At 45.3% G+C, this 12461-nt stretch overlaps 1 protein-coding gene across 1 annotated transcript in view; it reads left to right on the top strand.

Moving 5' to 3' along the window:
* The window catches only part of LOC144232109 (adhesion G-protein coupled receptor F2-like), a 30045-nt gene extending 18953 nt beyond the window's left edge, over window positions 1-11092 (top strand). The window contains exons 7-10 of the mRNA XM_077764811.1: window positions 384-443; window positions 7764-7940; window positions 9140-9160; window positions 11033-11092. Of these exons, the coding sequence (XP_077620937.1) occupies window positions 384-443; window positions 7764-7940; window positions 9140-9160; window positions 11033-11092 (318 nt within the window). The remainder of the gene's footprint in view (window positions 1-383; window positions 444-7763; window positions 7941-9139; window positions 9161-11032) is intronic.
* The last annotated feature ends 1369 nt before the right edge of the window (window positions 11093-12461 follow it).

Genomic DNA, 12461 nt, shown 5'->3' with positions numbered 1-12461 from the left:
TTTTAGCTTTGACTTGGCCTCTAGAAAGGAGGGTTTAAATAACTGACAGCTATGGGAAATGTTCACCATTCAAGGGCTCCAAAAAACCACTCCCAATGCTAAGTCAGAGATTGCTCCAACCCGTGGCAAAATGTATTTCTTAGTCACTGGGTTCAGGTCTAAGGCCCCTGAGTGTGAATTTCCTGTGCCGGCCTCATCTTCCTTGGGCCTCCCCCTGTCCCCACCTTTTCCGGAACCACTCCTCCAAGTTCCTGATCCCTGCATTTCCCACCGACAGGCCCCAGCTGGTAACACTCCCTCACCAGAGTATTTGCCTGGCCCGAGCACGTGTGATGACTTCTCATAATCTTTAAAATTCTTAACCCCTTTTGTCCTCTCTCCAGATAAGAGAAGCTTTAAAGGGTCCAGTGACTTCTGCAAAATGGATCTCCAGAATCTCAGAGGTAAAGCCTTCATGTTTATTAACGCATTTAGACATTTGACAAGATAACAACAGTATTGGCCTTTCCGGCAAATGGACTATTCCTAAACCCTGATCACCTTAACACTCTGTGGTATGGGTTTTTCAACTGCCAAGTGAGCACCTCTTTGAGCTGTTCAGACTCTTTCTGGACTAGTGGGACCACATCCAAAGAAAGCAGACTAAAATGCATTTAGAGGAGAGTGGTCAGGTGGGGGATGGGAAGGGGTCTGGAGGGACAAACCTCAAACCGTGCGGCAGGAGAGTAAGCCTATGATGAGGAAGGGAAATGAGAGAAGAGAAAATCTCAGCTTCCCATGATTGACTGCTCATTCTCCATGACTCCAATCAAATAAACCACATCCACAGTGTGAAAGTCCAGGGAAACAAATTCTGACCCTACACAAAGAACTTCCTCATAGCTTGATTTTCAAGAGGGGTGACTGCCATGGTTACTGGAATTGTAAGAGAAGGTTTGGGGCCTTCTCAGTGGTGCTATAGAGAAGGCTCTACAGTTCGATAGCCCACATGCCCTCTCGTGAATGATCACTTCCTACAGTGTATAAATCGTGTATTGTTATGCAAAGGTTCACCCCCTCACCTATTCTGAGTGAGGGAAAAACTAGAAAATGTTTAAATGGCAGCAAAAGGGGAATCAGGGTTGGCCCGGGGAACATACCCAGTCACAAGAGAAGAGGCAATCTGGAGTTTTCCACTCCAGCGTCTGATGGGATCTATACCATCCCGTGTGGTCTGGGTTGCAGGAGATGTGCATGGGGAGGGGCGCCCCACCACTGGGGAGCTGGTACCCTGTGGCCCTGAGTAGCAGCATTCCCCTCCCCATACATCCCTTGCCTTTCCATTCTCTTTCCTTTAGGTCCCCTTTTATCTTCCCTCCTTTCTCTTCCCTCTATGTTCCTATCTTCTTTTGTGTTACTCCTACTTAAACTTGGTCCTTCATCTCCAAACCTGGGAGATCCTTGACCCCTCTATATCCTTTCCACCTGAAATCTTAAAAAGCTAAGTTGTATTGAGAATAAACGTCAATGATTACCTAAAGCATTGGTTCTCAACATTACCCGAAGATCAGAATCCATTAGGAAGCTTAAAAAAATGTTGCCTACATCTCACACCTGGAGATTCTAATTGGATTGGTCTACACCGTGTCTGAGAGTTTTACAAAGCTCCCCAAGAGGTTCTAACATAGCCGATGCTGGGACTCTCTCATCCACGCCTTCCTCAAGTACCTAGCTTTGAGCATATTTGCCTCTGACCAGCCTGCCTGGCATAAGTTTCCCCTACCACCTCACTGGGTCTGCCCCTGCTGTCAGGAGAGGCTTGGCTCTTCCAGTCCCACCCCATCAGTCACTGCTCCTTTCCTTATGCATCTGCAGTGGCTGATCCACTCGGCCACCAACGGGGTAATCTGCTCTGTGGTCATCTGGCCCACTTCTCCTGGCATCTGTACATAAAATATAAGGCAGGACTATACCCAGAACTTGTAACCAGTTTGTTGGTTGTTTGAGTCAGTGGTTTTCAATGCTGGCCGCACCTTAGAAACGTCTAGAAAACTTTTTAAAAAACCACATACACCCAAGAAAATTTAAAGCAGGGAGTAGGACCTGTCACTTTTGTTGGCTTGTTTTAAAGTTTCCCAGTGATTCTGATGAGGTGCCAGAGCTATGAACCCTGGTCTAGGAACCTGGTAAATTTACTCTAACATCTTGCAATCCTCCCTCTGCCCACTAGCTTTAGGCTGTTCCAAGTCGGTTTTATCAGCTCTCCATCTCCCTCCCAAACTAGAGACCCCTCAGGAGAGGGAGCCCGGTCAGGTGGGCGGTGATGGATCTCTCACACCAGCCTGTCCTTGTGTTCTCGGGAGTGGTAAAATAAAGAAGGAGGGGGTTGGGTTGAAGGGACAAAATAAATTGCTGTAGGTCACGATTCTCTATGTGCTTTGACTAGTTGTGATCATTGAAAACAGACTGATAATGATAAATGCAACTATGCTCTGTCATCAACAGAACCTTTCTACTGATTTCTCTTGTCACCCCACCAAAGCACCAAGCTAACACACCCGGCTATACCCCTAACTTGGAAGGTGAGTGCAAAGGAAGGGGGTTCCCAAATTCATGACATTGTAACCAAGAATGTTTTTTTCTTTTTCTTTTTTAAAATTTTCTTTTCTTAAAGTTTATTTTTGAGAGAGAGAGAGAGAGAGCAGGGGAAGGGGCAGAGAGAGAGGGAGACACAGAATCTGAAGCAGGCTCCAGGCTCTGAGCTGTCAGCACAGAGCCCCATGCTGGGCTTGAGCTCATGAACCTCGAGAGCATGACCTGAGCTGAAGTCGAACACTTAACTGACTGAGCCACCCAGGCGCCCACATAAGATTTTTCATGATTGAAAGGATTCTTCTTATACAATCTATTCTCTTCTAGGTATGGTTAGAGCTACATTCATACTTCTAATTCTTGTACTCCTGAAATTTTTGTTGTCGCTGTAAAACAGTGAGGCATGTCTGAGAACGGTTGTTAAGTTAGCCTGAGTGTATTTAAGGGGGGTATTTAAGCAGCTCTACATGACCGCTGCCTCTCTCCTTTTTCCAATTCCCTGTCCCCGGGACATGATATCAATAGTGTCTCTACACATCCTACAGTGCCCCCCCTCTTTCCCTAGTGTCAAAAGATCAAGGAATTATCATAAACACTACCTGTGAGAGGCTTCAGGGATAATGTGGAAGTTAATTCGCTTTTGAGGTAATGTCTGAGAGACAGAGATGTAGAAACAGAGAGAAGGGAGTCGTGGGGGGGGGCACCAGAAGTACAGAGACACATGAGGGAGCGTGGTGACTCTGGGTTGCAAGAGAGGCACCCAGACGTGTGGACATGTGCAGACACGTCTTCCAATCCTCTGTGTCCATGTCTCTATAGATCTAGAGAGAGAGGATCAGACAGGGAGGTGGAGACACCCACAACAGGACACCCACATTTGCAGTGAGTCAGAGAGATGCAGAGAGAGGCCAAGGGTTACAGAGAGACCCAGAATATACAGAAAAGGAAACATACACAGAGACTGAGGCTCACTCAGAGACACGCACAGAGTGAAAGAGACAGAGCTGAAGACAGATGCCGAGAGAGGCATTCAGATACATAGACAGAGACCCCATCCCCATCCCAATATTTCTTGGCTCCCGTTAACCTCTGTGGCTGAGACCTTCGGTGGCAGCCCAGGGCCTTGTACAAAGAAAACGGTCTCTTCCAAGAGGAGAAGAAGCAGTCCTGCTTATAGAAAGACAAGACTTATAACTGAAGCATTTGTAGGTAGTAGAAAACCAGCCTGTTCCCTGGAGTCCAGAGTGACTTAAAAGAAAGAGACTCTCCATTTGCCAAGGAGGGTCTACCCAAAGGGGCTTATTGTTCCAAAAAGAGTGAGCCTGTAATGTAGTTGTTGTGAGGCTCTTGGGTCTTGCCACTGTTCATTAACGTAGTGATGTTCTGTTCTCGACAAGGTCATACAATCCAGGAATGGCAGAGCCCCAGGAAAATGTGCTTCTTCCTGTCTCCTTACCTCTGGGGAGTATGAAGGAAGCCTCCCATGCTGCGGTGCTGATGGAGGAAGATGTGAAATGTGGGGAGGATGGAAGGCCCCTCTGTCTAAGCTGTTCTGTGCTGCTAAACATTTCCCCCCGTCAACTGTCAACATATACATACGCCACGCCGGGCATCCACAATGGGACGGAGAGACAAAGTGGGCTGCGGCAGAACCTTGGACTTGTGGAGGCTCCAGCTCCATGCTGTTGGGTCACGTTTATCCTCAGGAAGAGAGTCTGGTTCATCTTGGCAAAGGTGGCCTGGGATGTCACCTGGCTGGATTCTGTGGGTTGCCAAGGGAGGGGCCCTCATGAATAGTCACCAACGGTTGGGTTGACTCTAAGTAGGTCATTGCTGGTTCTTTGTACAAAAGGAACCCAACTGGCAACATAGTCCACCTGTCCAAATTTAAATTGATTACACAGTTAGCTTGGCTTGGGCTTAGCTGCAACCTGGCCATGCGCCAAGTGAAAACCAGAGAGCTTTTGAACCAGAAAGATGCTCATTGTGAGTTAAGATTAGAGCCTAGAGTGATGGGCCACAGCTAGTCAAGGCTCAAGCCAGAGCTGGAAACCCAAGCCTGCAGGCTCCCAGCTCTGGACTCAGGTCTCCTGAAGACATGGAGCTGCAGAGGGACGCTGTCAACTCTGATGGTATAAGATTAACCCTCACTGACAATATGTTTTTTTGAAACCAGTGATGAGGAAGAGGAACTATCCTATTTCAAGTAGAAAGCTGCTCATTTTCTTAATGTTGTGTGTAAACAAATTTGACATTCAAATGAGGAGCCACCTGAGAGGAGAACAGTACAATAGATAGAAGCCCCTTCAGAGGGAAAAAGAAAGCTTCTTAATGAAGCAAGCAGCCAGACTGATGCATCAGACCAACGTAGTGGATAAAGGAAAAAGGGGCAGTGAGTAGCCCCTAATTATCCCACCACAAAGCCAGTATTAATGACATTACATTACAAATGGGAAAATGAGACTCCCTTGTGAATGAGTAGGGATCTCTCTCTCTCTTTCTACTTTTTACTGTAAAAAAAGCTTTCTCAAAGTAAGGAAGTTTGAAAAAAGCAAAAAATATAAGAAAGAAGTTAATCCAAAGGTAGAAAAATACACCAACCTGGAGAATAAGTCATTTTTCTAGTGGCATTGCTTATTTTGTGACAATAATCACATTCTTCTCAAGTGAATACAGAAAGGAATTTTAATTTGACATTTCCTGGTATTTCTGTAGAGTTTCTGCAAGGGAGGGGAGTGGGGCAGGCATAGTCCTGGTGTTCTTAACGCAGAGATCTCAGCACCAAGAAACGTGACTTACCCAGGGCCAATAGACTGAAGTGAGAACGGAAGCTTATGAAGCTAAATAGTTATAGAATTAGAAATCTGGAAAAACTTTAGAAAAGATGGAGTCCAATGGGGTCATTTTATAGATGAGAACGCTGAGCACTAGCAAGAGAAAGAGAATTTAGTCTTTCATCAGTATTTCATCAGTGTTAAGAATTTGGCAGTCACATCTAGTATGAAAGCACCCTCTGCTCCGATGTACTCACTTCCTATTCCTAAGATGGGATGGCAGTAATGAAGACATCCTAGCTTGGGATTCTTATTCTCCAGGAAAGGGCCCATGGATGCTAACAAAGAAACTCCAGAAGTTTTTGGAACTCCCTTGAAGAAACTGTGCCTCCTCTCCTCAGGCCAAAACCCAGTCTGCCCCATCCTGAAAGGTGTCTGTGAACCACATGTTTGGGTTGACGTTGGAAGACCCTGAGTGGAGACATTTTCAATGTCCTGCTCACACCTCCCGGAGGAAGGGACTTGGTCAGGTGGCTCAAGAAGAAATTGGTGCTAACAGTGTCTAAGGCAGATTCATTGTTAGACACTTAATAGATGAAGATCCTTGGGAAAGTTATTTAAATTCCTTCGATTTTGATTTTCTCATCCATAAGTTGAAAAAAGTAGAGTCTACCTCATAGGGCTATTGTAAAGATTAAATGAATAAGGGTAGATAAAACACTTAGAACAGCACTTGGCCATTCAAATGTTAGCTGTTTAATTTTATTAGAGTACCTGTGAATTCATGTACACACACAGACACACGCAAACACAAGCAAACACACAAGTATGGCCTTTTGCATGAGTCTGGAGATAGACTCTCTCATGGAAGTTAGTTGACTGACTTCTACATAAAAGAATTAAGCATTTGATTCAGTCTGTTCAACATCAAGGGTATCAGCCCACAAAATCTGCTGAGCATACCATTAGACAGTTCTTTCATTCAGTGTTACCATAGTTGTAATATAGAGTCCCCTGCCTGAGAAAGGGTATAAACCATGGGGTTCTATTCAGGGTGCACAGTTTCTGAGCTCTGATTTCCTTTCTTTTTTTAAAAATTTTTTAAATGTTTTATTTATTTCTGAGAGAGAGAGAGAGAGAGACAGCATGAGCAGGGGAGGGTTAGAGAGAGAGGGAGACACAGAATCGGAAACAGGCTCTAGGCTCTGAGCTGGCTGTCAGCACAGAGCCCGATGCGGGGCTCAAACCCATGACCAGTGAGATCATGAACTGAGCCAAAGTCAGAAACTTAACCGACTGAGCCACCCAGGAGCCCCTCTGATTTTTTTTTTTTTGCCTTCTCTGTGATGTCTTCCCTGACAAGTCCCACCAGAAGTTCTGATTGTCCCCAGCTGACTTCCTATAATATTTGTAATCTGTGCCATTCACTTTATATTTAGTATTTATAGTGTTTTATTGTTTGTTTAGTTTTAGTCTTTCAGTGTACATATATTTTCTTTCTCAGATCATACTGTAAGCCGTGGGGGACAGCGTTACTTATTTTATTTACTCGCTATGTTACTCCCTTTTGTATGCCCGAAGTGCAGAGCAAAGTGTCTTACACATAGAACGTGTTCAATAAAGGCCTTTGATTACACAACCGAAGGTTTGCTGATACTGGCTTTTCTGATTCCCAAATGACTCGGTACTTAACTAGCAACCTCAGTAGAAATGACCTATTTTCACAAACATGGCCTCCTTAAATTTCACTACGGTAAGAGATGTAACAAAACTGTCTTTTCCCTTATTTCTCCTTATTGTCAACATTATGCAAATGGAGGTTTGTGTTAGATTTTGTGGTTGAGAGAGTACGTAAATAGAAGGCACTAGAATTGGGATGTACGGATGTTGGTGGTGAGGAAGAAAAGCCAAACTGGCTACCCTGTCGGAAGTCAGACCCTGTGAAGTTTCCTGCAAGTGAAGACTGTGCCTTCTGTGTCTGAATTCCCCGTGGCCGTGGCCCAGGGCCAATGACAACTATTGGCCCAGTTATTAAAAAATTAAAACAAAAATTTCTTTGGCGTAAGGTAGAGGTTAGATTATGGTTTACCAAACCACTTCCTAGCCAGTTTTCCCCCAAGTTCAACATCAATACAGGCAAAATGTGATAGCCTTCTAGAATCATCTACAAGAGCGGCACAACTTCGCATTTTTGTCTCCTGTGTTCTAGTTAGACCAGTGCAGGAGACGCAACACAGCCTCAGGTGATCATCCGAGATAAAGATGAGGCATTAAAGCACAAACAAGTGACTCATTTTAATGGATTTGCTTCAGACGGGAGAAACCTGTAATTTCTCTTAGGCGTGCTTGATGCACCCATAGTGGAGTGAATCACACACTTACACAAGCCTTGAAACCCTGGGCGGTTTTACTTCTCAGATAGGCTTCTCACAACAGGTGGCTGGCTTGCACTGGGGCCTCTTGGATTTCCCTTTCAACAATGGAGAAGAGGGATCACAGCCGCTGAAGAAGGACCATGGCAGATTCAAAGGCAGGCACGCGCGATGGTGGAGCGCAGTGGTGCGGAGCTCAGTGCCAACTTTCCAGCTGGATGCGGTGAGTACACACATCACAACAAAATCTTTCTCCTGCGGAAGACCATACTGTTTTCACATGTATTCCGGAATGGGGAAAACATGTGATGGATGGTGGCATTTTCTGGAACACTTGATTCTGCAGGAAACTTTCCTAACATTATTTACAAACCGGCTAGCTCAAGGTTAAAGTATTTCCTAGATCTCTTTTACATTTGTTTTTCTTTAAAAAGTCGTTTGTCAGGGTCCAGTTGCTCACTCCCAGGAGTGAAAATGCAAAGCACCTTGTCAGGAAATTAGACTCTCTGTTCTCTGATTGTCCCCTTGCTTGATAAAATGGATGAGCAAACCAGCTTTCAATCGCCTTCCTTTAGGCTCAATGTAAAGTTGTGTGTGTGTGTGTGTGTACATATATAGATATAGATATAGATATAGATATAGATATAGATAAAATCAAGCATTCTTTAGTAGTTTCTTCTTTTAGTGGGGCTGATACAGTTGTCTTTATACCAACTTAAAAGAAAACATTTCCTTCAGTTACTGCTGAAACCTCTTTACAAAGGCATATACATACCCTTGTTCTGAGTGGTCTATAGTACCTTTGATGGCCTATCTTTCTTATGTTCTGAGGACAATTGCGGCCTTTCAAGTGTATGTCGTAAGGTGCTATTTGTGTGTGTGTGTGTTTGTGTCTTTCTTCATGAAACAGAGCAATTCCCCTTTATCAATTACTTTAAAATCATATAAATCTCAAGATAGTTGGCCAGATGCTAGATACCTTCCAGACTCTGAAATCATGTGATTCTTGAAACTTAACATTATTTGAATCCAGACTGCAACTCTCAGAAAAGATACGGAGCTACGTAGAGATTGGCTGGAAGCCATCTAAAATAGCCAGGGATAAGATGCTTCTGATTCTAATAGGTCTTTTACATCTGTCTTTTCCCCCAAGGCTCCTTATGAAACATCTCCTCCATGGCAAGGGACAGCTGGTAAGAGTGACTGAATCCATCCGATTACTGAGATCAAGAACGCGCAAACAACTTGTTTAGCCGTCTGACTATATAATCAGAGCTCTAATTATACCAGCGGAGTAGATGGAGTGTACGGTTATGAAATTCAGCTGAGGGGAACAAAACACACACACCCCAACATGTGGGTCAGCAGACTCTAGGTCCTCACCCTCAGTTAACCTTTCTGGACTGGTTCTTGCCATCAAAGGGATTGGCCAAGGAGTGTGAGGTGAGTTGCTGGCCAGATTAGCCAACAAGTGAATAGGCCCTCCCTCTCACCTTGGGGTGAAGTTCGTGGAGGGGAACCCTTTGGGAAAGCGTCCACCTCGTTTACAAACATTCTAGCTCACCTTAGGGTGTTCTGCGTGGAGGTATTTGAGAGATCGCGGCCTTCAGTGCATTCCCTCCTGGCTGACCGGTTGCCATTCCCAGGCTGTACCTTCTCAATCTGCTCTGAGAGTCCTGATGCTAGCCCTCACACAGCGTGTCCAGGCAGGTGCGGGGTGCCTCGGCTTCATGACTCATTCCCTACAGCCCACCCCGTTCTGGCGCGTAGAACGCTCTTAGTACTGGGAGGTGGGACAGATAGGAGATGGTGTTTCAGAGCAGCTGGGGTCCTCTGGGTCTGTCCCAGGAAGTGTTTTGTGAACTCTGACTGTGGACACCAGGCAGCAAGGACACCTGCCCTGCCATGCCTGTGGCAGACGTCACTAACCTGGCAGGACATTGTTCCTTGCTGCACCTGGATGGGACCTCGCAATCCTTTGTCACATAAGGCTCCAGGTAGTCTAACAGAGAGGTGGGCTGGGAGTGTTGTCCTTTCTTTCTTTTTTTTTATTAAGAAGTTTTTTAATGTTTATTTATTTTTGAGAGAGAGAGACAGAGCACCAGCAAGGGAGGGGCAGAGAGGGAGACACAGAATCCGAAGCAGGCTCAGTCTCTGAGCTGTCAGCACAGAGCGGGATGTGGGGCCTGAACCCACGAACCACAAGATCGTGACCTGAGCCAAAGTTAGATGATTAACCAACTCAGCCACCCAGGCGCCCCTGGGAGCATTTCTACTTAAATCACCAGGTTCCCCAAAGCATCTAGAGTTGCAAATATGCTCATGTTGCCCTGTAAGATCGAGAAGCTGCCTTATGATTTTTAAACAAAAGCTTCAGAAGTTGTCATCATTCTCTGCAGGGGTCATTCGCCCATCCATCCATATATCCAACACCTGCTTACTGGGTATCATTATGCATCTCCCAGCCTGCGGGGTGCTAGGGACAGAGAAATTACCCTTCTGTGTTCACCTCCTGACTAATGGCAACCTGATTTTTTGGTCCTAATCTGCCAGGTGCAGGCTAATTTCTCCCAGGCTCTGGCGTTGGCAGGACCAAGTGTTGTGCTCTGCTAGCCCTTTGTCATCAGGGCTTCGAGCTCGCGCAGTGGTACCGGACGCCTCTCTTGCTGTGACTGAGCCACTGGGACTGTTGGGTCTAACTAGCTACATTGTCGTCAGCCTCTGGGGCCAGGAAAGGCTATTTTCTCTCTGTGTCTCTCTCTGTTTTTGAAGTAATCACTCTGTTACAGCAGAGAGTCCCGCTTCCATTCAGTGGCCTAGAATTGCTGTTTATTCTCAAGTGAAAGACAGAGGTAGATGGTAGTGGGTAATTCACTTTTATAAGGATGCACAGAGAGAGAGAGAGAGAGAGAGAGGCAGGTGGTAGAGGCAGGGAGGAGGAATTTGGTATGTTACTTTTCTAGAACCCGAGAAGCTGCCAATGCAGTCTGCTTGTTGCTTCCATCTCTGAAATAGGTCATCTTTCAGGCACTCTACAAGATGTAGGCCTTGTTTCTTCCTAAACGTCAGATGACCCTTTGTGTACCTAAATGCCACAGAGGCCTCAGGCATAAGTTCTGCATTTAGTTTTCTCCTCCTCTTTTTAATTGTCCATTTCTGAGCCTGCCTTTCCCTTCCTGCGATCACCCCAAACATCTTATCGCCACCCATCCATGCCTGCCTTTCCTTACCTCTCCGCTCAGAGCATTATGTCTCGGGACACTTCTGGCTCTTTTCACTGTTAACGACGACCTCTCTGCTGCCTCCTTCTTTCAGGATTCACTGAAGGCTAGGTCTGTTCCTCTCCGCTGTGCTACTTTGGGTCACAGTGAGTGACTTTCTATGAAGGTATCAGCACAAGGACTGGCATATGGTAGGTGCCCAACAAATGCTCGTGGAGCCGGAGTCTGGGTGGATTAACATGTTCCAAGATGCCATGTGGTCCTTGAACAGCTGCCTTAAGTTCCTCCAGAGCACTTTTTATAAAAACTTTTAAATGTTTATTTATTTTTGAGAGAGAGAGAGAGATAGACACAGCATAAGCAAGGGAGGGGCAGAGAATGGAAGTATACATAAAATGTGAAGCAGGCTCAAGGCTCTGAGCTGTCAGCACAAAGCCTGATGCAGGGCTCGAACTCACTAACCATGAAATCATGACCTGAGCCGAAGTCAGACGCTCAACCGACTGAGTCACCCAGGCACCCTCCCCACTCCCACCTAGGGCACTTTTGATGATAAAATAAATTTGGTAAAATTATGATGAAACGGGTCTTTTTATTACAAGGATTCCCAGAAACTGTCTTATGCATATATGTATGTGTGAGGGGCTGGGGGCGCCGGTGCTGGTACATTCTCCAACCCATCTGACCCTGGAACCCCTTAGTCTTTTATGAGACCAGTATTCCACAGAAACTCGCTTCAGGACACAATATCCTGGCCAAACACAATTGACACCAAACTCTTTATTGTTTGTTAGTAGGAATAAAACAGGCAGATTTCCTGAAGTCACAGAACACTTAAATCAGTGTATATAAATGCCTTCACGGTCAGGTTGTTCTTCCATTCTTTTAAAATTCAACTTTGGTGACTGCGACGAACATGGCAAGCAAGTGGCGGGTAATGTGTGTCAACCCTGGACATAAATATGTGTTGTTACAGAGCCGAATTACTGCTCACTGTTTTTATGTTCCCCCACCAGGGACTAGAATCTTGATGTAAATAGCCAGTGACAGATCTTCCCAACAAAGTGTTTTTCTGCCACCATACCCAAGGGGTTCAAGAGGTAGGGATTTTATGAAAACATATGATTTTTTTTTTGTTAAACTGAACACACTGGAAAACCAGAAGTCAATAAATGGTATGAAGGTAACTTAAGCATACTGGCTATAGAATAACTCTGGATTCTCCAGGTGGGATGGACCCTGGCATCCAGCCTCTCTTCACTAGTAACTAGCAGAGCCTTGGGCCAGGCAAGTCGTCCTTGATTAGATTCACAGTGGAAAGCTGCTTCCTCCAGTATAGTCCACGTTTTTGCTGACATTCTTTTGGACAGTCCACTCTTGTCACTTTGAATATTTAGATTGTGTGTCCTTGTTCTTTTCCTCATTCTCTCAAGAGGTCACTTACTACATGCAGACACTGTGCTGGAGTGTGCTTTTAGAGAAGTACTTTCTATTTGCAGAAAAATTGTAGTTCGGCATTATGC

Source organism: Crocuta crocuta, unplaced genomic scaffold (assembly GCF_008692635.1).
Source record: "Crocuta crocuta isolate KB4526 unplaced genomic scaffold, BGI_CrCroc_1.0 scaffold44, whole genome shotgun sequence".
NCBI classification, from domain to species: domain Eukaryota; kingdom Metazoa; phylum Chordata; class Mammalia; order Carnivora; family Hyaenidae; genus Crocuta; species Crocuta crocuta.
This window is presented reverse-complemented; position numbering and strand designations above follow the sequence as displayed.